At 34.2% G+C, this 24,641-nt stretch overlaps 4 protein-coding genes and 1 non-coding gene across 8 annotated transcripts; 3 read left to right on the top strand and 2 right to left on the bottom strand.

The window, feature by feature from the left end:
- Positions 1–372: 372 nt before the first annotated feature.
- Positions 373–1,659, bottom strand: LOC18033107 (salutaridinol 7-O-acetyltransferase). Its single transcript, XM_006420115.1, has one exon. It carries the CDS (start codon positions 1,657–1,659, stop codon positions 373–375), a length of 1,287 nt encoding a protein of 428 aa, XP_006420178.1.
- A 1,469-nt stretch (positions 1,660–3,128) lies between these two features.
- On the bottom strand, positions 3,129–6,275 carry LOC18033389. Its single transcript, XM_006420114.2, has 5 exons — positions 6,037–6,275; positions 4,581–4,695; positions 4,388–4,477; positions 4,211–4,309; positions 3,129–4,062 (listed from the first exon to the last, which is right to left on the bottom strand). Exons 1-5 carry the CDS (start codon positions 6,102–6,104, stop codon positions 3,961–3,963), a joined length of 474 nt encoding a protein of 157 aa, XP_006420177.1. The 5' UTR covers positions 6,105–6,275; the 3' UTR covers positions 3,129–3,960.
- A 5,005-nt stretch (positions 6,276–11,280) lies between these two features.
- On the top strand, positions 11,281–13,848 carry LOC18033299. The gene is made up of 5 exons (XM_006420113.2): positions 11,281–11,581; positions 12,742–12,856; positions 13,018–13,107; positions 13,265–13,363; positions 13,482–13,848. The coding sequence occupies exons 1-5, from the start codon at positions 11,514–11,516 to the stop codon at positions 13,581–13,583; spliced, it is 474 nt and encodes a 157-aa protein (XP_006420176.1). The 5' UTR covers positions 11,281–11,513; the 3' UTR covers positions 13,584–13,848.
- A 778-nt stretch (positions 13,849–14,626) lies between these two features.
- Positions 14,627–23,073, top strand: LOC18031887 (actin-related protein 9). Of its 4 annotated transcripts, XM_024183688.1 has the most exons (21): positions 14,627–14,717; positions 14,808–14,880; positions 14,963–15,072; positions 15,177–15,236; positions 15,319–15,384; positions 15,628–15,736; positions 16,225–16,439; positions 16,693–16,813; positions 17,939–18,003; positions 18,655–18,744; positions 19,543–19,593; positions 19,925–20,056; positions 20,192–20,281; positions 20,380–20,450; positions 20,544–20,743; positions 20,822–20,865; positions 20,955–21,004; positions 21,503–21,548; positions 22,019–22,069; positions 22,742–22,888; positions 23,027–23,073. In XM_024183688.1, the coding sequence occupies exons 1-20, from the start codon at positions 14,715–14,717 to the stop codon at positions 22,883–22,885; spliced, it is 1,791 nt and encodes a 596-aa protein (XP_024039456.1). In that variant the 5' UTR covers positions 14,627–14,714; the 3' UTR covers positions 22,886–22,888; positions 23,027–23,073. The 4 variants fall into 4 exon arrangements, with proteins under 4 accessions (XP_024039456.1, XP_006420175.1, XP_024039453.1 ...); XM_006420112.2 differs by having other exon boundaries at positions 15,628–15,730; positions 22,742–23,073; XM_024183685.1 differs by having other exon boundaries at positions 22,742–23,073.
- A 427-nt stretch (positions 23,074–23,500) lies between these two features.
- On the top strand, positions 23,501–23,627 carry LOC112095523. Its single transcript, XR_002903899.1, has one exon. It is a non-coding gene; the product is annotated as a U11 spliceosomal RNA (small nuclear RNA).
- The last annotated feature ends 1,014 nt before the right edge of the window (positions 23,628–24,641 follow it).

Below are 24,641 nucleotides of genomic sequence, written 5' to 3'. Positions count from 1 at the left end.
CAAATAAGTAGGAAATATTTCAAATATTTTAATATTTAAAAAAATACAACCTCTACTCCCAAAATTTCAAATTTTGAGTTTTTATTAGCAGGGTTAAAATAACTTATTTAATCTTCAAAAACTCTACTAAAACAGGAAGCAAACAACAACAAAAATTTTAATAAGAAATTATCGATTTAAATAAACACTTATTATTATTAAATAAGATATATCAAAACAAAAACTTACTTTTAATTGATTACACCATGTTTAAAATAAAATAAAAAATGAAGAAGCAAGAAACTATTGTCTCTTTGGATACAAAAAAAGTGAAATACAGCCAAAATAAGGCCTGCACATTATTCAATCCAGGAATAGCTACAATGTACCTGATCAATACATACGTTGGGCACATGAGGTTGGGGAAACATAAGAAAGAAACTCCTTATCAGCTTCAAATTTCACCATATCTTCCTCTTTCAAGTGAATCCATGCCTCAATTCCGTTTCCACATTTGGTGTCCATTAATACAGCAATATTTCTGTAAGGCCAGCCCCCCCAAGCTACCCATATAGGCTTCCCCCACCCAAAATCGGCTTCATATAGAGGAAACCTGCATAAACTTGTATAGTAAAAATTAACCACTTCTCTTCTGTCGAATCCGTCATCATTAATGCTTCCCAACAAACCAAAGTGTTCGAAGACACCCTCTTGTAGTTTTTTCGCATAGTCCTTGTTGATTCTGCCTATGGCGTCTCTGAACATTTTAACTAACCCATAACACTCCTCCCCAATATCTTCCGAAATAATTGTTGCCGTTGGTCCTGAAATATTCCCAAAAGAATCATCAGGCTGTGGCGGGTCCATCCTCTTCCTTAAATTCACCGCATGAACTAACATGGAAACCCTTTCAGGCCCTATTTTTATTTCAGTAGAAGCAGCAAACCGGCTCCATATGAAAGCTGATAAGGCCTCAACGCGCGTTGGATGTATCCCACCAGCATATTTTTCTTTGAGGGCAGCTATCCTGGATCCCCTGAACACAAAACTCTTGCACACAATGTTCTTCTCCGCAGGGAGACTAACTCTGCAAGATTCTCCAACATCCCGCGGTGGAAAGAGCGTCGCGGACAAAAGTTCTGGACAAATTTTGACACTATCATCACCACCACCGCCACCAAAACTAGCAGCAGCTGCCCAATTCTTGATAAATGTAATGAACGTTGAAGCATCTGCAATCTTGTGTGAAACACATGCACCAATTGCAATATTGCCACAGTCAAAGAAATTAACTTGGATAGCGAGAATAAAATTTTTTACATGATCAGGAAGGAACTTGTTGAGCTTTCTAGGATTTGGTTCTCCGATGATTTGTGAGAGATTGCACTTGACTTTAGCCTCCAAGAAAAGGACACCCTTATCGTTGCAGTCTACATAGTCATCGTTAAGGCATCCGGCCAGTGGATAATAGTGAGTTAGCACTTTGGATAGAGATTTTTTTAGGTCACCGGAGATGATATTGTTGCCAAGTTTGTGATCATTAAGATTGTAGAAATAGATCAAAGGGATGTAGAAGGATGGGGATATTTGATCGGTGAAAGAAAATTTGTAAATTTGAAGGTGTTTGGGAGTTGGAGTAGAGGGTTTGATTGTTTCTTTGGAGATCACTTCAACATCCATCTTCACTGTCTGTTACTGCAAACAAAAAGGTTTTTTAATGCTCAAACAATGTCAAATATCCTATGGTGGCCTCCATTCAGTTAATTCGAATACTATTATGTAGAGCTGCAGGGGCGGACGCCATGTAAGACTAAAGGGTGCCATGGCCCCCCTGGGTTTTAAAATATTTTGAGATTTTTGAATAAAATATGAATAATTTACACACTGATCCCTGTACAATTAAGTTTGGCCCCCCCTTAAATTTATAAGTTTAAATTTGGCCCCCCTTAAATTTTCTCCTGAGATCCGCCCCTGTAGAGCTGCAACTTGATCCGACTCATAATCGATTTAAATATTCGAACTATATCATCATGACATAGTTGATGAGTTTATCTAAGAAAAATAAAATACATTTATAATTGCAAATATCAGTAGATTTTTTATACTGTAACACTAAAATAAGAAATTACGTTGTCACTGCTTCCCCCTCGAGATTAAATAAGACGGCAAATAGCAATATAGCAGCATATGTATATGAATTTATGTGTCCATCCCGTATAAGAATTTCTTCTTGAGCAGATCAGAAAGTAAAGCAACAATAAACTTTTTATTTATATATTTTTATTTTTTATACAGAATTACTTTCAGGTGTGGATCCAGTACAATACCTTTCTACGTTATAGGGCTATAAAGACACTAAGTCCATATTTTATAAAGTACATATATATATAGTAAATGAAGGGAGCCCCTATGTTACAATTAATGGAACATACACACTCAACAACAACCACACAAATAATGGGCCCACACAATTTATGTGGTTGTTGTTGAGTGTGTATATTACATTAATTGTAACATAGCATTTGCCAGTAAATGAATACTTGCAAGTGGGCATACTTAATTTGTGAAAAAATTTACTTCAAGACAAAGGTCGGAAGATAGAATATTTTTTCATCTGAGCAAATGGAATATCAGTCTATATACCGCCAAAAAAAAAGCTACATGTTATTCGGAATCTTGTATCAGACTGATGTAGGTCTAATTTAAATGACCTATATAACACGATTAGTCAATTTCATAATTCCACCTTTGGATTTCTTAGAGCAATGCCACAAGTACATAAAAATCCGATTTTGTGGGTATCTCTAGTTGTTCACTAGACCAAAACCTGAAGCCCCTAATGACACCAAACATGAACAAACCACATAGTTGTTCAAAATTTTAAGTCGTGATCCAATATTGACAGTCTTATCTTCTCCATGCTTAGAGATTTTACCGTCGAAGCTTATCAATAAATTTGATTATCTAACATGCACCGGCACCCATCTAAACTCCACAGTGATTCTATGTTATGACAAAACAGCGGCAATCAAGTGCCTCCATCACAACACGCAAAATATTAAACCCCCCCGCATTTTGTCATTTACCCACTTCAGCATTGATCAAAAACGGATAGTTGATCAATCAATATGGACTTAATACTCGAGCGCTAAAAAAGAGATACAAGGAGTTATTTCATATGAAATGGGAACTAACAATATTTTTGGTGTTTTCAACAAACAACAGGGGCTGCAGTGAAAATTACCCTAAATAAAAGTACATATTGAAACCGTCGGATCTGGCTTTGGTTTTTTCAAAGGGTCCCACAACCAGTCAAGAACCTACGGACCAGAAACACACCAATTCTCATTCGAGCTTTGAGCTTACTACGTAATACGTCTTTGAAATTCGAATTTTGTACTTTGTTGTATGAGAAAAGGACAATTAGAGGAGTACGGTCGCGAGATCTTTCAGTTGCTCCAGTGATTTTACTGTATTGCCCTTAATAGCGAAGCTTTACCGAGTAAGCACCCGCGGACAGACACGGGGGCATCCGTTAATGAACAAAACTAGCTCTATATTTTGCCAAAAAAAAATAGCTCTATATTTTGTGGTTAAGGCAAACCTCAGGGAGGTAATTATTCAAGTTAATTCTTAATTGAAAAATAAAATGTGTCCCACAACTTTGCTGTCTTTGTGAGGAAGTTAAATTACGATAACTAATTACTCTCATAATGTAAAACCAATAAACCAGTATCCATCCACAATCCTAGATTCATCAGTAGAAAGCAGTGCACTATGATTAAAAGACTAAAATATTAACTCTAAATTCAATTCAATAACGGTAAATTGACTCACTAAGATCACGCCCTTAGAGTAGAATTTTTTTTTTGAATCTCAATAAACAATAACGAAAACCCTGATACAAGCTTTGAAGCATGCATAGATCCACCTCAGATACTGAACATGAAACTAGACCATCACGTTACCGCAAAGATATCTTCAACCAGTTTTGGTTTTGGGAACCTTTCTCTTGAGTTGTCTCCTTGGCATTGAGTTCTTCATGCCAATGAAGAAAAGCAATGCCCCAAGTAGCGCCAAGCTCTGCAAAATAGAGGGGGAGAGAAAGTATTTTACAAATGAACAGGGCCTCGACTCATTCAATCATAGCCATGACAATACGGAATAAATAAATAAAAACCATAGTATAAAAGTTACAGGAAAAGGAAAGGGAAAGCTCGTAAGTGCTAACCTGGGTAAACTTAATGAAGATTTGGCCAAATTCCTTCTTGTCAGCATCATAGTTGTAGAAGTCATACAATATAGGAGTGGCAAGTGCCTGGTGCAGAAGCTGCAACCAAGAACAAAAGTGGCTTCAATAATTAATCAGTTGAATACTAATTTAAGAAACAGAGGCTACGGTACATACCAAAAGATAAGCTCCAAAAGAACTCCCAAAGATGAAAAGAAGGCCGCCGATACCCTTCAAGGCTATTGCAGCGGCAACCAAATACTTAATCTGTGAAGAACAACAGATAATGAATTCATTTGATAGAAAATGCAAAATTAAAAGTTAAAATCCATCAAATAACTAAGTTGAAGAAAGTTTGAGCATATCGCACTTCAACATCTGGAACTTGCACCCCAGTATGAGATAACACATGCTTTGAGAAGATGTGGAATTTAGGTTCCAAAGACTTGGCTGCTGGCCCACCGTCGACGCCAAATTCATTGAACCTATAAGCAGGAACAATACACAATATTAAAAAAGCACAGAGATAACCAAACTGCAGTTGAAACAGGACATTGCTCACAAATGAAATTGTTTGTCCTCACAATCGCAACTACCAAAAAAGCATTCATCTATTTTTTGCAAACACACATTCATATTGTCCTATTTAAAACCTGAAATCCTGAGCTAAGGTAGCCGCCAAATCTTATTGCTCCGAAATACAACAAATTGAATAAGGCACTGTTAACATTATTGGGAAATATTTAGCCAATATTCTTCTATGACACCAGCCCTTCAGCCAATCATTAGCACTGAAAAATAAAAAGCATCTCTTCCATGAATCAAACAACCCAGCTCAAAATAATCGCCCTACCTCCTAAGGGTTTCTACGCACTGAACACAACATTAAAATTTAATAACAAAGGCTTCTTATTCATCTTTCCAGTTTCTTATTTAAATAGAGATGCAAGACATGACTTTAGAAACACAGCAGCACAGAGTGACAATAGAATAAGAAGGACTAATCTTAACCTTTAAAAAAAAATTAAAAAAAAAAGTAAAGAACCTGTTAGCATAATTACAAACTACCATCCATCAAGTGATTACTCATCTCCTCACCTCACTGCCACATGGTGGTGCAAGTGTGTAGTAGCATTACTCAAGAAACAATAGTCAATATGACATTATTACATATCATTTTTTTTTTTAATTCACGTTATTACATATCATTAAATAAATAAAAACTGTGAATTATTTTACTTTCCTCCTACTTCCACTACCCATGACTAGAAAGGATATTGCGGTTAAAGGAATCAAGCATCCCTGATTTTCCTTTCTTATCCATTCAAACCTAATGCAATTAAGAGGTAATCATAATAACTTTCCACCTTTTGTTCCTTTCCTTTCCATCCAAGCAAACTCCATTCCAACAAACAAAAGAAAAAAATTAAAAATTAAAAAATTCAATACCAAGTAAATCAAGCAAACAATTGACAATTCATTTAAAATAAATAATAAATAGAACTACTTGAGCATATCTGTTCTATGAATCCATTCATTAGAAACTGACACTAAAAAGGGTAAAAACTAACTCCGAGCAGCAAAATTTCGGGAAAGTCAAGTAAACTCTTTAGTTCCAAATCCATTCAACACAGATCCAAGCAAATACAGACCAAAATGAGCAACAAAACCCTAGCTTTTCAGCTCGTAACCACCAAAGATTCAAAATTTTCCCTCCATTTCTCGGCAACCAAAAAAAGCAACACTCAAAAACACTTAGAAGCACGTAAATTAAAAATATTCAAGTACAACAAAAGAGCAGATCTGATGCAAGTTTAGCGCTTTACTCTTGCCAAGCGGATAGAAGAAAAATCGACGCGAATAAGACTCTCCCGACGAATGAAACGAACGCCATCTTTTTTTTTTTGATCCGTTGCAATAGTACGGACAGGACAGACCGAACCGAACCAAAGTGACCGAAAAAACAGAACACGCAGTTGCGGTTTATGAAAATGAAAAAATCGCGAGGGCCTGACTATCAAAATCTAACCCCGAGTTTTTGTGTTCAAATCAAGACACCGCGGAGTTAAACAAGGGGCGGCGAGTTATATATACAGCAATAATCTTATTAAATCCCTTTTTTTTCAAGATTTGGCCCCACTTTGCGCGAGTAGGCAAGAAGGAAACACCCTGCTTGACTTTTTGGGGCGTGGTGTGACGGTGGGGTAGACACGTTCGGCTAGCCAATGGGGAAGGGTAGTTGCGGGGATGTGGACGGACCAGAGAGCGCGTGCTGAATGGAGTTTGTGGCGGGAGCGTGGGGAGGTGATTTTCTTGGTGTGAGTTCTGAGGGATGGTGTCAGGAAAATGGACATCATGTTTGTCGGATGAAATTACAAATGAGTCCCTGGATGGAATTTATTTGCTTGTTGCCGAGTCGTTGTTTGTGTTCACAGTTTGAAATTTGAATGTTGAAAGACTTTATGAGTTGTTCAATAAGTTCGGTGCGAATCCATCCCACGAACTTGCCACTTGCCGAAATATAAATAAATTATTTAATTTTGGGATCTGCTACTTACCTTCCATCAAAGTCCATTCTAAATTAAATTAAATAAAAAAAGTGCATTTCTAATATTTTTAACAAATATCTTAATTAATTAATTGCGACCATCACACTTCACTATAAACAAGCTAAATTAAACACAAAAGTCCAATTGATTACAATGAATCGTTTTTAATATTGTTCACATTTTTCGCTTAATTCTTTTAAATTCTAGTTTAATTTGAGTAATAAGAAATTTCTTTTTTTATTAATTGAACATTCACATTCATTATATGAGACTCAAACTCAAAAGTTTAGTCTTAGTAAAATTATCACTAATCAGTAAATTTAGGCCTTGATCTTAATTAAAGTGATATGAAATGCTTAGCTCAATAGACAACAATTCTACGTGGATTGGAATTAATTAAAAGAATAGACGACAAAATAAATTTATTTTCTTCAATGACTGAATGAAATGATCAGCGAAAAATATGGGTGAAAGATCAATGATTTTGCATCTCTCTGGACTTGGCTAATTATATGGAAGTGATAGGAGCGTGTCAAAATGTAGGTGCGACGATAAATGTGATTTATTGAACTTTTGTTTTCCTAAGGATAACTTTGACAAAAGCATGGGAAATTTACAAATAAGGACTCGAGGAGAATTTTCAATAGGTATAATTAAATACAGATTAAATTATTTATTTTAAAAATTTTTCAGTAAAGTGTTTGCGGCTTAACTTTAGTATCACGGTTAATTATCACTCACATCTGTTTGCTAATCTTCATAACCAAGGTAATGTATTAATATCATGAGAAAAATGGTGAAAAAAACAAAAAGAAGAAAAAATTATCAGATTAGCATATCACATGTGAGAGTACGAGTTTCACTCCTCATATTATTATATGGGGATTTAATTCCTCTCTTAATTAAGTGGAGGCGGACTTTTCTCTTACGAAATGTAAATAGAGTAAACGTCTCTCGAATGTTAGTGAAGATAAAAATTTGAATAGTGCTTCATAAGTTCGATGTATATTAATCCTAGTAATTGCCTAACTGATTCTAATAGTTGTCTAATTAATTTCAATAATTATGTGATTGCAAATATAAATAATCATTTAATGTAATATTAGTTGTAGTAACATAACAATGTACAAGATTTGCAATCGACATCCCAAATCTTAATTATTGTTATTTAATTAATAGTCAGGCCACCACCATTACATGTTACTATTAATTGTTGGATCAATGCACGTTCCCAATGGATCCAAATATTCAATTAAGTTTGGCTTATATCAGACTCAAAGCACTTTCTTTAAGCCCTTTACTTTATTCTTTGTTTGTATTTTTTAATTTACAGATCGACAAATTCAAGATGCAAAGGCAAAGCCGCAGAGAGATGCCACAAACTCATCGAGAAGCCGATGAGTTAACAGATCGATTAATCAATGCACGTGATAACAACTCACTACACAACACAAAGAGGATCAAAACAGATAGATTAACAATTTCTAAAATTGTAGAGAAGGATTTTGATGAATGTGGGCTTTTACCAAATTTTATAGTATCAAACAGGTTTTTGACAATTTTTTTTAATTTGTTTAATTGGCATGACATTATGAACTACAATAAAAAAGAAAAAAATCTGCAATTTTTTTTCTAAATGTATTTTAATTGTGTGAAGAATTAATTATATTTTATTTATAATACTCATTGATAATACATTATTTTGAGTATTGTAGACCAAATACAACTAATTCTTCGGATAATTAAAATGCATTTCAAATCATGATCTATTGAGGAGGACAAAATAAACAAATAATACAGAGTATTTTTCTCAAGTCTTTTTTTCTTTTAACATTTTGAACGACATCCGGAAATCTTAATTAAAATAAATAATTTCTTAATATATATATATGTGTGTGTATAATGAGTTTACCGTAAAAAAATCTAATCGTATTGAAGTTAGGAAGTATAGTCTTGTTTTATATACATATATATATAGATATATATACACATTGCTAATCATGTCAAAGTCATGTGCAAGTTCGACTATTTTTTATCATATTATTTTTTCAAATATGGCATGAATTTATTCGTTTTATAATGTCTAACATTATGTGGATTTGGGAAGGGGCTCATGCCCTCATGGGGACCTAATTGGTAATTAAGTAAAAGTCAAACCAAAACACCCGAACTTGCACCATTTACAATCTTTCTCCCTCATTAATGTAATAACATCTAAGGTCCCTAGGATTTCAAATTTTTGTAATATGAAATAGGATGTTTATCTTTTATCAAATAGTCTCCTAAATCTTTGGAAGTGTAATATCATAAATAATTCCAACCAATCGTACTATGCGAATTAACACTAATGGTGCGTTTACTTGTCAGTAATCGGAATGAGCTGGAATCGGAATTGGTTGAAATCGAAATGAGCTAGAATCGAAATTAGAATAAGTTATTTACTTGAACCGTAGGAATCGGAATCGGAATGAGTTAGAACCCATTGATGTGTTTACTTTATCTAAGAATCGGAATCGGAATAAGTTAAGTTGTTTTAAGTTACTAAAACGCCCTTAGTTGTTAATAACAATAATAATAATAATCCCAAATAATAATAATAATAGTTTTCCTTTGGTATTAATGATAATAATAATAAATTTAATAATAACATTATAAATAAATAAATAATAGTCATAATTAATTATAATAATGAAATTAAATAACAACAACAACAACAACTACTACTACTACAATAATAATAATAATAATAATAATAACAAGCAAACAATGAAATAATAAAAACACCAATCTATATAATTTTAATATACAATCAGTGGCCAAACAATATAAGAAATTAATAATTTAAAATATAAAATTATAATTCCCAAACAAACATTGTGCTCCTCTTCACCGGAGGTAGTAGATCGCGACGACAAACGGCGGCAGGACAAGTGCGACCACAGCGACAACAGATCAATCGCGACCACAGCAGCAGATCGCGACGAATTGCAGTAGCAGGTCGCGACAGCAGTAGATCGTGACGAACGACAGCAGCAGATAGCGAGCACGTCGGCAGATGAAGAACGGAAGCTTCGATGACTGGTGCCTGCAGCGGTGATAATGGTGACTGGAAGCTTCCGGTCAGCGGTGAACGGGCGGGAACGATCAGGCGATGGCATCCAGCTTTCGAAGAGGAGAACACGGGTCACGGGTTCTAGGGATTTTGTTTGTTTTTTTTAATTTTCGGTATTTATATTTTTTTATTTAAATGAGGATAGTTTAGGAATATTTGAATATGATTGGGGCTAAAACGAGAAGTCCCGGGAATGGGAGACTGATTCCCACCTCTCCCATGGGAATCAATCTCCCATTCCCCATTCCTAAATAGTTGTGGACCCCACCATTTTGATTATGATTACTTCTTCATTTTTTCGAAGTAAACGCGTCAATCATTCCGATTCTGGATTTTAATTCCCCAATCCGTGAAATAAACGCACCATAAAAGATTTTCAACCATCCTACTAGGGGCATGGGACCATCTTTTCCTTGCACTCTCATTTTGCAAACAAAATCATAATTTTTTTTATTATACCATAGATAGGGTATGGGACCATTTTTTCCTTGCTCTCATTTTGCAAACAAAATCATAAAATTTCTTTTTTATTATACCATAGATAGGGTATGGGACCATCTTTTCCTTGCTCTCATTTTGCAAACAAAATCATAAAATTTCTTTTTTATTATACCATAGATAGGGTATGGGACCATCTTTTCCTTGCACTCTCATTTTGCAAACAAAATCATAAAATTTCTTTTTATTATACCATAGATAGAGCTTACCATAAATCTTTTTATTGTTAATATCCTATTTTATTCATTTTTTGTTCTTTAATAACTATGACAAAATTTATTAAGTTGATCATAATTTTACTTTCTTCATGCCTCAAAAGCTTTTGATATAGAAGATTCTAAGCCATTAAAGATCGATTTCAATAAACCCATACCTATACTAATTAAAAGAAGATGAGTAAACTTTTGGGTAAAAAAAAAAAAGGAGCACAAGTAAAGTTAAAGAACTAGAGAGATATCTCCAATGAAGCTCAAAATTTATCAAATATGTGCTATTTTTCAAGCTTAAAATGTACTATTTTTCGAGCTATCTCTAGGCTTTGGTATACATTTTTTTTCCTTTATGTTCGTTAATATAATCAAAATTGTTTGATTATAATTGTATACTATTTATAAATATTATAGACTGTAATATAAATATTTTATTATGTTATTGTACTGTTTTGGTGTAGTAATTATAAATATTGTAGACCATAATATGGGCATTCTATTATTTTATTGTACTGCTTTGGTGTAGTAATTTTGTGATGGTTGAATTAAAAAGGTCGCTTGGTTGGGAACTTATTTGATACAAAACAGATATATGATATCCGAAATTAAGAAACATAGAATGTTAGGGACCACAATGTGATTAACGAAGAAAAAAAATTGATCACATAATTGCGTGTCGATCGCAATGTTCTCTCTCGTCTAAAATTTTAATTTGACCATTTAAGACATCCCATCCCATCCCATCACGACGAACTCAAACCACTAACCACACAAAGCAAGCAAATCAAAATAAACTCCATTAATATTTGAATTTTTATTTTTTCTTTTCGTTTTAAATTCTCTCTTTCGAGGAGAACGAGAAACCCGACCCGAGATTCACTGTCGCGCTGTACCAGAAAACACGACTCAATCTCAACTCGAACTCGAACTCGAACATGGGTTTCTTTTCGTTCCTCGGACGAGTCCTCTTCGCTTCTCTCTTCATTCTCTCCGCTTGGCAAATGTAAGTCCTTTTTCTCTTTCTTGATATAGATCTACGGCATAAAGCTTTTTATTTTTTATTTTTATTTTAAGTATTGGTCTGGGTTGTTGCTTGCTAAAGATGTTTGAGATTTGTTTTATTACTGTTTTATCCCTTAGATCTGTCTAATATTTAGTTCTGTTACGCCGTCTTTTTCGATATTTGTATGCGTAGATGCTGTATCCTGTTGTATGATTTCTCTTTTGCAATAAATTATTTAACTGATATTTTATAGTTTTGGTTGAAATTGTTATTTAAAATTATACTGCCTCAAGCATTGAGATTTCGGGATGTTTGCTTTGAACCATTGGTAGTGTTAAGTGATGGTTAGTTGTACGTGGGATTTAATCTTTCCTTGATTTTGGGTATCGTATCATTGCCGTACAGATCAAACAGCCTTCTGCTGTATATGTGGCCTATGTATAACACACAGAGGTTAATTAGACGAAGAGATCAAATTCTAGATTCTTCAACATTTTTTTAGTTGATAACTGCTACCCTCATTATGTGAAGTATCTTTTTTTTTTCAAAATTAATATATTTCCAACTACACTTGCGAATTGGAAGCAAAAAAAATTTGATGTTGTGTTCTTTCAATTTGAATTATGACATGCAAGTAATTGCTGTGTTCCTCTAGTTAACCATCTCTCACTCTCACTTTTGATATTTCACATATGCTTTCTTCAACAGAACAAAGAAAATATGTACCAGAAGGAAATAGTTATAAAATTTTAGAAACAGGAATAGCTACTACTTGGATAGAGATGAGTAATTTGAATATATTACTATTTTTAGGACATAACTGTGCCCTAAAGTGCATGGATAGGAATGAACCTTGCTGGCTTAGAAATTGGTTGGCTTACAGATTTTAGTTTATTTCAATTTGCTCTATGATTTTCCTTGCTTGCATTTTGCTGGGGACTTCCGTTCTCCTGTGGCCTTGCCACCAATTATTGTATACTCACACAAACAGAAAATTTGGGTGGTTCTGTCAGTTATATTATGGCGCTTCAATTTTTACTTAAATTTGATAAACTAGATTCTGTTGACTGTTTTTACTATAATGGTTTCTTTCTGAGCTGGGATACGTACTATATAAATCTAGGAAGCCTCTATAATCACATGACATGCGCATGATCTAGGTTTAATGATTTTGGCGTTGATGGAGGGCCTGCAGCGAAGGAGTTGATACCTAAGCTTGCTGTTGCGAAGAAACATATTTCTAAACTACTGGGGATAGCAATACCGGATGTAGAAGTATGGCCTCTTTATTCTTTAGCTTTTTATTTTATTTTATCTTTTATATTGACCTTCAACGTTTTTAGCTTTCTAATTCTATAGGGCTTGTTGGTTATTTATTTTAATTTTGATCTATTTGTGTTTAAATTGTTTTACTGATTGGGAGATATTTTATACAGGTTAGGCACGTAGTTGCCACAAATATCTTTCTGAAAGGAGTTGGAGGGTTTCTATTTGTATTTGGCAACTCCTTTGGAGCTTTCCTCCTGGTGAGGGATTTTCTTCCTTTTGGATCTTAATTAATTAATTACCTCACAAGCATGAAGAAGATACAGCTCAACTTCAGCTAGCAGCTACTGCTTTTTTTCAGCTACTGCTCAATGAGTACTCGTATTAATTATTATCTGTTATTCCTCTGTTATGCAGCTTGTCTATGTGGCGCTTAGCTCTCCACTTTTGTATGATTTCTACAACTACAGCCCCAAGCACCCTGAATTCACTCCTCTCTTAAACGAGTTCTTGCAGGTTTGTTTGAATTTGCATCTGCTATTTTTTTCTTTTCCTGCATGTTTGTGATTCCACTGGCGGATACTAATAGGTGTTTTTTTTTTTTTTTTTAACTTTTTCATCCATCTTATCGCAGAGCATTGCTATCTTTGGTGCATTGCTTTTCTTTATTGGGATGAAGAACTCACTTCCACGGAGGCAACACAAGAAGAAGGCTCCCAAGGCAAAAGCAAATTAGATATACAAGAGAAACAAATTTATTCTCTCGGGTGTTACATATTCTTGGGTTTTCCACTCAAAATGTAATGCAGCATCAGATAATATGTTGTGGAGGTTCTTCAAATACCCGAAAGTTTGGTTATTCTTTTACATTTCTAGGATTGGTTATGCTGACAGTTCCCTGTTCAAAGGGTGTATTGTCGTTTTGGAAGATGAATGGATCGCAATATATTTGTTTGTTGGAGAAGTATTTGGGAATGGAGCCTAAAGATTAGGGTTTTCAATGCTGTTTCATGGGTCTTGGATTTTATACAGCTTTGCTTCATGTTCCAAGTTTCCAACTCGAGTTTTTGATGTTTAGTTTCATGGTTGAAACCCTAAAAAGAGGAGAGCTAGAGAGAGTTAATATACAAGTGAAATACTGAGTCTCATAAGGAACAATTTTGAAAATAAAAATTATGGAAGGCATGCATTTTTGAAAAAATTTTAAAATATTACAAAGGCTATGTTTATGAATCAGCAAGCAAATTTTCAAAGCCTAGCGGGGCGCATCTCTACACATCCCGATCCATGCCGCGCGGTTGATGGTTATTGATGAGTAATATGGGATAAGGGGATTTGGCAATTGTTCATAGTTGAATGTTGAGTCACGTCTTACAATATATTGGCTGCAACATTCGATTGCACGAACATCATATCCTACATCATCTTGTGTATCTTTAAATGATCAAAAAATTTATAAAGATCAGTAAAATTTGATCATCTAACATAGTTAGCAGCTCGTGATTTTTTATTTGATTAAAAATTAATAAAATCTGACTATTTAATAGTACCGTAAATTAAAATATGACCGTATTAAAATCACGTCTAATAACAAAAAACTTGTAGCAGAATTATTATTTTCCGTATTGATTACTCAACAAGTTTTCAGCTGATGAAATGAATTAAAAAATTGGACCCTATCTCGTCTCGATCAAGACGACGTAGTTTCGGCGTGTCGGTTTTCTGTTTAAACCGGATCATTACAAAATTAGAAAACCGGAGAAATCGGGAAAAATAAAACAAAATTAAATTAAAAGGCGCAAGAAGTGAAACTGAGGAGAAAGAAGCGGCAAAATCAGTCATCCATTTTCAGTGATCTTTCACTACCATGGTAAAATTCAAACATCATCACCAGTCCTCGCTCTTACGTCTCTCTAAATTAATAAAAGATTCACACAGAGTTTGGCTTTAATGATGGCAGGATTACTTGAAAACCGTGGTGCCTTCACAACTCATCGCCGAACGAGGCTCCAATATAGTCGTGATCAATCCTGGTACTCACTCAAAACCCTAACTCCTATTATTAGCTCAATTAAATTGGCTATGGTTGTTAATTTTGGCGCGAAACTTGACCAGGTTCTGCAAACATCAGAATCGGCCTCGCTCAGCACGACACTCCGTTGAACATTCCTCATTGCATTGCTCGTCGTACCAGCCAAGTCCCTAAGCGAAATGTCGTAGATCAGGTTTATTAATTTTCTTTTAATTGTTTGATGTTTTATGTTTGTGATTATATTTTTATGTTTTTGCTTGAAATTTTAATGTTTATTTGTATGTTGTTTGTTTTTAGATGCTTAATTCTCAGGTTACCACAAGTCAGCATGTGGAACGTGAGAGGGCTTATGATGTTGTGAGTCAGTTTGCATTTTGTTTGGCATGTTTATGTATTTTTTTAACTTGTTTTTGGATTAATTTTTTTCTTTAATTATTAGATTGCGTCGCTGATGAAGATTCCGTTTCTTGATGAAGAGGTTGCAAACAATTCCTTCCCAAGGAAGGTAGGGTGAATGATTACTGTAATTGAATTTTGGTAGAATTTATTCTCGTTAAGTTGCTCTGTTATGATTGACTAATGTCTGTTGTACTGTAAAAGGATTCATCGAGTGCTGGAGGATAAATCAAAAAACTAATTTAGGAGATGTATGTTGTTGGAAATATAATTAAAGTAATTGCATTAATTATGAAACAAAACAGAGCTAATGTTCAAAGTGGCTTGGCTTATGGTTTATGGAATTTTGCAGATGGGCCGTGTTGATGCATTTAATCAGCAAAATAGCAGGAAGGATGTAGCCTTCAGTTGGACTAATGTATATGAGAAGGAACCTACGCCATCTACGGCATTAGGTGAAAGTTAATAATTATCTTTTTCTTTTTTGTTTAACTGCAGCTGTAGATTCAGAAGTGGTTAATATAATATATTTAAGTTTCTGTTATATGGTTCACTTTCTCATGTTTCATATTGATGGTCTTTTACATCTGTTTTTCAACTTCTTATCTTTTCTTTTCTGATGCCTTAGGGAACATATTTTCCCTGTACATATTTCTAAATTAGATACTGCCATCATTTTATATTGTGGTCGTTAATTGTTTAACTTATTAAGTTCTCTATTGTCTTGCACAAGTTGAATCAAAATTTACCCTTTGTGCGTGTTGGATGTCTACGGCCTCAGCATAGTGGTCGATTAGTCACTTCCACTCATGCTTAGATTAAGTTAGATTGTGTAAGGTAGTCTGGGTCCATGATGATCGCGTATTATAGTCCAGTCAAATAATAGCATTTTACTTAATAATATCCCTTTGCTCTTACGTTTGCATATCTTTGTATATTGATTATGCAGAAAGTTCATCATCAATGAATCATGGTATTATTAAAGAGTCAATGGGCCAGCACAGAAATACTGATATTCAGGAGCTTAATTCAAGTGAACGTAAGTTCAGAGAGTTCATTTGTGGTGAGGAAGCGCTAAGAGTGTCACCCACAGAGCCATATTGCATACACCGTCCTATTCGTAGAGGTCACTTAAATATTTCGCAGCATTATCCAATGCAGCAGGTATTCTCCTCATGTGTTGTTCTATCGTATTGTGCCCAACAAAATGATTGTCATATGCTATTTATGGTATTTTCTTTTCATCAGCTGGAGACAAAGTATATTTACTTCATGTTAAGCATTCAGTGTGATACCATTCAGTCTTCTTCACCATCTGCTGTTCCTATAATGCAAAATTTTTTTGTTGGCATAAATAAGTTTTTCTGTTTCAAATTGAACTACTGTGCCTTCCAATAAGATGTTACCTGTTTTATAGGTATTGGAAGACCTATATGCAATATGGGACTGGATTTTGACAGAAAAATTGCATATTCCACGTTCTGAAAGAAACTTGTATTCTGCTATTCTTGTCTTGCCAGAATCATTTGATAATCGAGGTACTTATATTCAGATGTGTTTTCTTGAAAGGGAAATTAAATATTTCTTCTTTTTTTCAAAAATGTTGGAATGTTTGTATGGAAATGCTTTTATGTGTGTTTTTGTACTTCAACCGTATAAAAGTTTAGTCTTGTCTCCCCTGTAATTGTTTGAATTATCACATGATGGCAATCACTAATTAAAAATTATGCAGCAAGAAGTTTAAAAACAAAAAAGAAAGAAATTGAATCTACAGATGAACAGAAGTAAAGTCCCTGAGGGGATGGCCTACCTGGTAAGATTCGTCTTGGGATCAATCTTCCTCACACCAGCCTTGTAGGAGATTTAATTTACTGTGTTTGTGCATGGATTGGGGTGCGGGTGTGTGGTAACTGGAAAAATCTAATTAAAAGCAAAATTGAAGTGGGGGAAAAAAGGATGAAAGTAAAATTATTCATCAAAAACAGCAGAAAAGCATCAGGAGTAGAAAACCTCTTTGTCAATATTTTCAAGAAGCCAATTGTTATGATTCAAGCATGTCATTTTAACAAAAATGTTGAACTTTTTTTCCAATCCTCAAATATGGTGGCATCTCCATTTTTCCATGCTTGTTATATTAATATTGTATTGGCATGCATCGTCTTATACTGAAAGTGGAGTTTCATTTAGTTCCTTTTTTTTTTTTTCTCTCTAAAGTCATTGATAGGTTTCAATGATGCCAATGATTGTTATATCTTTGTATTCAAGTCACTATTGAAGCTTGATCAGTTTGATCTCTTTGTTGTCCATGATTAAAAAATAATAATAATAATGATTTAGTCTCTAATTTGTCTCCTTGGTAACTTGCATGTAAATTGACAGTTGTATGTGAGTTGTGTAAGGTTGAGGTCTATAGAACTTGATGTCATTGATAAATTATATGCGGCACTATCAGATTGATATATGGATTCTTTAACAGATTTCTGTGCCAATCACACAGAATTAAATTATTCATGGAGCATAATATCATATGCTGGCACCTTCTGTTTCTTTTATACATCTTTGCTTTTATTAATTTTTATGAAGTCAATAAAAAAACATTTGAATGGATTGTTATTAGATCATCTTAATATTTCTATATTTTTGTTTTTACTTGATCCAAGCAGAGATAAAGGAAATGCTATCTATTGTGTTGCGAGATCTGCGCTTTGCCTCAGCAGTTGTACACCAGGTGAGAATTTTCTTTATAGGGAATATAGATGCTGATTTTAACCTTTTTATTCATTCATGCTGTCAAATTTGCCGTCTGGATAACTTGGTCAGAATATACTGAAAATTTGCTGACTGATGTTAGATCTTCTGGCTTCATGATTTGCTTTTGCATTACACTTTATGTGAATAGAATAGTAACTTGATTTATTTTGACCCCAACCAATTTACAAAACTGGAGTGTATTCTATCATCTTGTTAGCAATTTGCCTTTAAAATGGTCTAGAATTAGGCATTCTGTTGAGGGGTGTTGTCTACCTTATATTGTCTCAATAAAATTATTACTTATCTAAAATGAATCTAGTGTTAACTCAATATTTATTATATATTCATAATAAATGTTTTATGCATGATAAATTTTCATAACTTTGCTTTAATGGACAGAAAAAAGTTATCATTTGAAGCACTTCCTTCAACATGGTTTTTTGTTTCAGTTTCTTCTCTGTGCCATTGTATGACTCAAAGAGTCTGCGATAATGCCATCATGATTTTTCTTTGCATTTATCCTTTCTGGATTTCCACATTAGCTGTAGGAGTTGTGTTGGCTGTATCATTTAAACTTGGTATGTACCTGTCCTTAAATGATGTTCTTTTTCTGCACTGGTTGAGTCAGGAAGGTCTTGCTGCAGTTTTTGGAAATGGATTGTCAACAGCATGTGTTGTGAATATGGGTGCTCAGGTCACATCAGTCATTTGCGTAGAGGTAATGCAGATCCAAATGGCCCCCTTAGAATATTTAGTCCTTTGCCTGCGGTGGTCAAATATCTGACAAAAACAATATTCATTTCAGACCTTAATTATTTTTTGGAGACCAAAATACGCATTACTTTTTTGTTTTATTATTTGGTGAATGCAAATTTGGATAGAGAGAAAAAGTTCGAAAGTATTAAAACAGGTAAATGGTCCTTGAGAATCAGATATTTTCAGTTTCATAGTGTGATTGCCATTTTTAAAACATAAATGCATCACTATCTCTAGTGCCATCCTTTACTGGTGCCATCACTACCATCGCCAGTATCAAAGGTGGCTCCTCACAACCATAATCATTATCACCAGACATCTTCATCTCCATTGGCCTTAGTTTTTCGGCTTCCATCAGCCCTGTTATTGCCTCCAGAAATATCACCATTGTTGCCCCTCATTACGTAGAATGTTGCCACCACCATTGAAACCAAAATACTGTAGTCACTCTGTATTTACTTATAGCTACTGCTTCTCTTTCGTCGCTTCACAAATACCACCCCAACACATGATTATTGCTTTTTGATGTTGCTTTTTACCATAATGCCTTTTTTTCCCTTTTCAAGTTTAGCATGCAGCAAGAAGCTAAAAAGTGTTTCTCTTTTCTTTTCTAATACTTTTTCATGCCCCTCCTTTGCCCTTTTATTTTCTTGAATGTTTCTTATTTCACTGTGTAGCAGTGCTGAATGCTGCCTACATTATATGAAGTAAAGAGTTTCTCTCTTATTCTAATAAACTACGTGATTATTTTGGTGTCCAGGATGGAGTGGCTCTACCTAATACAGAGAAGACTTTGCCGTTTGGTGGAGAGGTGCAAATTCTGGTTTACATGCTCGACTTTTGAACTTTTTTTGCATGAGTTATAAGATGATATTCTGTACTCTTTATGACTGATATTTTACACTTTTAAAAGTTTTCTTGACTGCTTTAGTGTTTAGACCAGCATGACTAACTCTTGAATGTCTGACTTCTGAATTGATGTCGGCACTTGTGTTTTTCACCTGTTTACTTCAGCTGAAAGGGGTCCATCTAATATTTTCTCACATTGAAGTAAAAGAATCATTTAACTGTCTTGGTGGCTTTTAATTTTTAGTTGCTAATTAGTTTTCATTTCATGTTAAGTCATTAATATACTTTTTCAGGATATATCAAGATGCCTTCTCTGGACTCAGAGGCATCACCAGACATGGCCACAAATTCGTACTGACATTTTGACAAAGGCTATGGACTTGCTGATGCTTAACCGAATAAAAGAATCCTATTGTGAGATTAAAGTGAGTTTTCATTGCTTGTTAGAGCCAATAAAATTTTTTTAACCTTTCTCTTGTACTCGGTTTTTATTCTTAATAGAAAGAAATTTATTGTTTTTATATTTTTCTGTTCTGTCATTTGGTATTTCCTGTATGCAGGAAGGGGAAATTGATGCTGTTGCTGTAGTTCATTCGTACGAAGATGGCATGCCACCTGGCTCTCATAAAACAAGGCTAACCGCTCTTAATGTATTTTACTTGAAAGGAAAATCTATTTGGCATTTTGTTTTTTCTTTTCTCTTCTAGAATTAATTTAAGCTTAGCTGAACTCTTATTTCCAATAATAGGTTCCTCCTATGGGTTTGTTCTACCCGAAGCTTTTGGTTCCAGATGTGTATCCTCCACCCCCTCGTTCTTGGTTAGTTATATCAGTTACTTATTTTTTTGCATGATGAAATGCCCATGGCCAAGTGAGCAACCTCGACGCTGTTGTAATGGTTTACTTCATCAGGTTTAACGACTATGAGGATATGCTAGAAGATACGTGGCATACAGATTTCCCCAGGAGGTCTGACATATCAGATAACTTCTATCCTGGGATTAATGTTGGATTACCAATGTGGGAGAGCTACCCAGTTTTGACAACTAAGCCAAAGAAAGAAGAGAAGATTGGTCTTGCAGAAGCTGTAACAAGTAGCATTCTTTCAACTGGTAGGTTTTTGTATGTTTTCTGCTGTGTATCATGTAGTAGTTTGTCACCTTTCTAACTCTTTGTTGCTACATGTATAGGTCGTATTGACCTCCAAAGAAAATTGTTTTGTAGCATACAATTGGTGAGTTTTGGCTGCAAGAGTAGATTCTGGGTGGTCCCATTTTAAATATTTTGCATATGATGCAAGGAATGACATGGTTTCTGTTTTAGATTGGTGGAGTGGCTTTGACTGGTGGCCTCATTCCTGCTGTGGAGGAAAGGTTTGTTTAATCCTTTGTTTTCATGTTAAAGATTGTTCTGCTTTTGTCCTGGGGTGCTTTTGTTTTGTTTTGGGGGGAGGGGGGTTTGTATTGATTTTTAGCTTACAGGGCAACTGATACCGAGCTAAATTACCTGTTTAGGGGTTGGCAGATTTTCTGTCACATTATTCTTCATTAACAACACTATACAAATGCCACACCACCCTATTTCATAACCTCCAAAATATGAGAAATTAAAGCATTATTGCTGACTAAAATGGAAAGCAATGAATATTTTCCAGAGTTAATATCATAAATATGTGAATCTTTCTAGTCCTAAATCACTTGAGTTCAAAACAACTACAAAGACATCTTTTTACTTCTATGTGGAAACACAGTAAATCAGTTCAGTTGCATGGTAGATTTTCTTTGTTGAAACACAGTGAATCTGTTAGTTGCATGGCTGATGCCAACAATGCAACAATTATACGCACATCACATTGTCTTTTCTTCTTGCAGAGTTTTGCATGCGATACCTTCAAATGAAGCAATTGATATGGTTGAGGTTAGTTCACACCTGTTCTTTTTCATGATAAAGTTGATTTCATGCTTTGGTGCTTAAAAAATTCAACCGGTGCATTGATTTATTTCTATAAAGGGGAATTTTAAACATCATTGCTCCTTGTGATGCGCAAATGGGAGAGTAATAATGTTACCAATGGAATAATAAATTCTTTGTTTTACTCGAATTATTGGGTTGTAACCATTGGAAATTGTACATGCACACAAGTAATAGGTCTAACTAATTCCCAAATTGTTGGTCTTTACAAATTATTTGGTTCAGCCATCAATGATTTCACATGAATATGCAATACTCAACAAATTGAAGAAAAAATTGTTACTTTGTAGGTATTATTTCGAATTGGCTGTCAGTGGTGATTCTACATTTACCTTATATGATTTGCTTCATTTCTTGGTCTTTTTGTCAGTTGTATATGTATTTTGGCATTGTTTAACCTTCATGTATCAAAATAGGTATTGCAATCAAGAACGAATCCAACTTATGTATCTTGGAAAGGCGGAGCTGTAAGTTATCATCCCTTATTATAGTAATGTTATGCCATATCCCATAAAGTGTTTATATTTCAATAGAGTTCTGTATTATTTGATTAGTTTGATGACTTTTCTGCTTTGACAGAAATATGACACCATAGAATACGTATGTAGTATTTTGTATTTTTGAAAGAAGTATAAATGGACAATTCTCAGTAGATCCTTTTCCCTACCCGGGATCCAGATTTAGGGGCGGGATCCACCCAAGAACAATCAGTCTCATAGTTTAACCAGACTTTTTCTGATTCTTTCTATTTGATATTCTGCACGTGTGAATATTTGTATGTTTGAATTATCTTATTTATTTTTGCTGTCTCATTCCACAACATAAGAGACGTGAGTTGTACCATTTATTGTATCTTTGATGCATGAGATTTTCAATTTGCAACTGTCTAAACTCAATCCTGCAGGAATGTTCTTGCTTGCTGAATCTTATTCATCATTTCTATCTGCTCTATTATGGTCATAATTCAGTCGTTGAGCGAATTCAGTTGTCTGTGGGCTGCAATAATCTTGTTGAACTAATTTTACAATTTTCTTTTGCTAGCTCACACCTGCTGGAGGCTGCAATTGTTGCAGTCAGAGATGTCGTTTACTGGTCTCAATTCTTTGATCACTGATGTAGCTCATGTCTTTTCATAACAGGTCCTTGGAATTCTAGACTTCGGTAGGGATGCCTGGATTCATCGTGAGGACTGGATTCGCAATGGGATTCACATTGGAAGTGGCAGAAAATACAAGGACTCCTATTTCCTTCAAGCACAAGCGATGTGTTACATAAATTCTTGAAAGGTAAAAACAAGGTGTACCACTCCACTCTAATTTATGTTGCATCTTCCAGGTTGTAGTTTCCTGTTCTATTGGAAACTTTCAATACGACATTTCTAGTCTGAAGTGTCAAAGTTTGTTACATTTTTGTTATCCTTTTAGTAATTTTCTGTTCTCCAAGGCCGCCTTCAATTTGCTGAACAAGGAAATAAATGTACAGCAGCCGGAATTTTTCTTGATCCTTTATCCTTGACTGATTTACATACCACCGCCATAACTGAATCTCTGAACCAGAAGTTTAATGGGTTGTTGAACCATTAATCCAGGAGCTGAGCAGGCTTTACAGCTTTTCTTAGAAGTCAAACAGTCAATTAAACGTTGTTTAATTTTTTCCTTTTCCATCTCATCTCCTGCTTTTATTGTATAACAAACTGTAAACAAGTTTTTGCCGCTAATTGAAGTTATAAAGGGCGAAACAGAGATGCCATACAATATAAAATGTATTGTAGACGTTATAAGCTGGAGGAGCGATCGGCGTCAGTTTATGCTACGGTAGAAATCCCACATCGTGAATGGGATAAATAGAAAACATTAAGAACTGCTTATAAATAAAGTTTATGACCCTCATTGGAACTTTAAAAGGGTCGGTTGGCTAAGTATGCCTCACTCGCCCGCGTTTGGTGAGTGCCGTATGGCAATCAAGACATATGGCCGACATAATTTGTGGAACCTCAAAGGGTTGGCTCGCTTGGCCGACCCTCCATCTCTAAATAGAATATTTTATTAAATTATTTCGGTGTATCCGAAATTTAGTATATTATTTCGACGCATTAGAAGTGCTTCAAATTAAAATTTAATTGAAAGTATTTTAAATCAACTTGTGAGATTGTAGGCACCGTTACAAAGTGGATTTTACCATTACTCTTGTATCTTAGATATTTCTGTCTCTTTCGATATCTTAGGAGTAAATAAAAGATACTTCTATCTCTTTCATGTTATAATAAGTGGATTTAGATAGAAAATTGGTTTTCAAATTTAGAGATAGGGTATTATAAACATTGGTGAATGGCTTTTTATTGGGTGCATTTCCTTTGAAGCTTCACTAAGTATTTTCAATCCACTTATTTTCTCTTGTTCTTCGGTATGAAAAATATAGGGCAATTATCTACCGACAATCTATTCTTTTGCAGTTTTCTAAAAATGCACAATTCTTAATTTTTTTTGTTGAACTTTACTCGAAATTATATTATTTTGCACTTGTTTACTTTCTTCTTCAAATTGTTAAGAGAATTAATAGAATATTATGCAAATAACTTTTTTACCCCTAAATATAAAAGAGCAATTATTCACCGACCACTTTTTTCGCATATTTTGAAAAATACACAATTTTTTTTTTTTGCTGAACTTTACTTAAAGTTATATTATTTTGCACATGTTCACTTCTGTCTTCAAACAATATCGTTATGAAATGATAATTTTACGCTATGATGTCAGCAAAGTTTGAACAGTGTTATAACGAAAGTGGACCAGTGAAAAAAATATTAATTTCAGGTAGTGCGCTGAAAAAAAAATTTGTATTTTTTAAAAAATTAAAAAAAATGTGGTCGGTGAATAATTATCTAAAAATATATTGATTCAACAATTATATACTTGTAATAAATATCAATTTAGATTATTTGTATAATTTTATGTTTGTACTAAATGTGATATTGTATTAATTTTAATTTATAGTGAATGAAATGTTAGTTTATTTTTTTTAAAAAATGATTCTTCTCAC

Source organism: Citrus clementina, unplaced genomic scaffold (genome assembly GCF_000493195.1).
Source record: "Citrus clementina cultivar Clemenules unplaced genomic scaffold, Citrus_clementina_v1.0 scaffold_9, whole genome shotgun sequence".
Lineage (NCBI taxonomy): Eukaryota > Viridiplantae > Streptophyta > Magnoliopsida > Sapindales > Rutaceae > Citrus > Citrus x clementina.
Note: the sequence above shows the minus strand (reverse complement) of the source record. Positions and strands in the feature narration are given on the sequence as shown.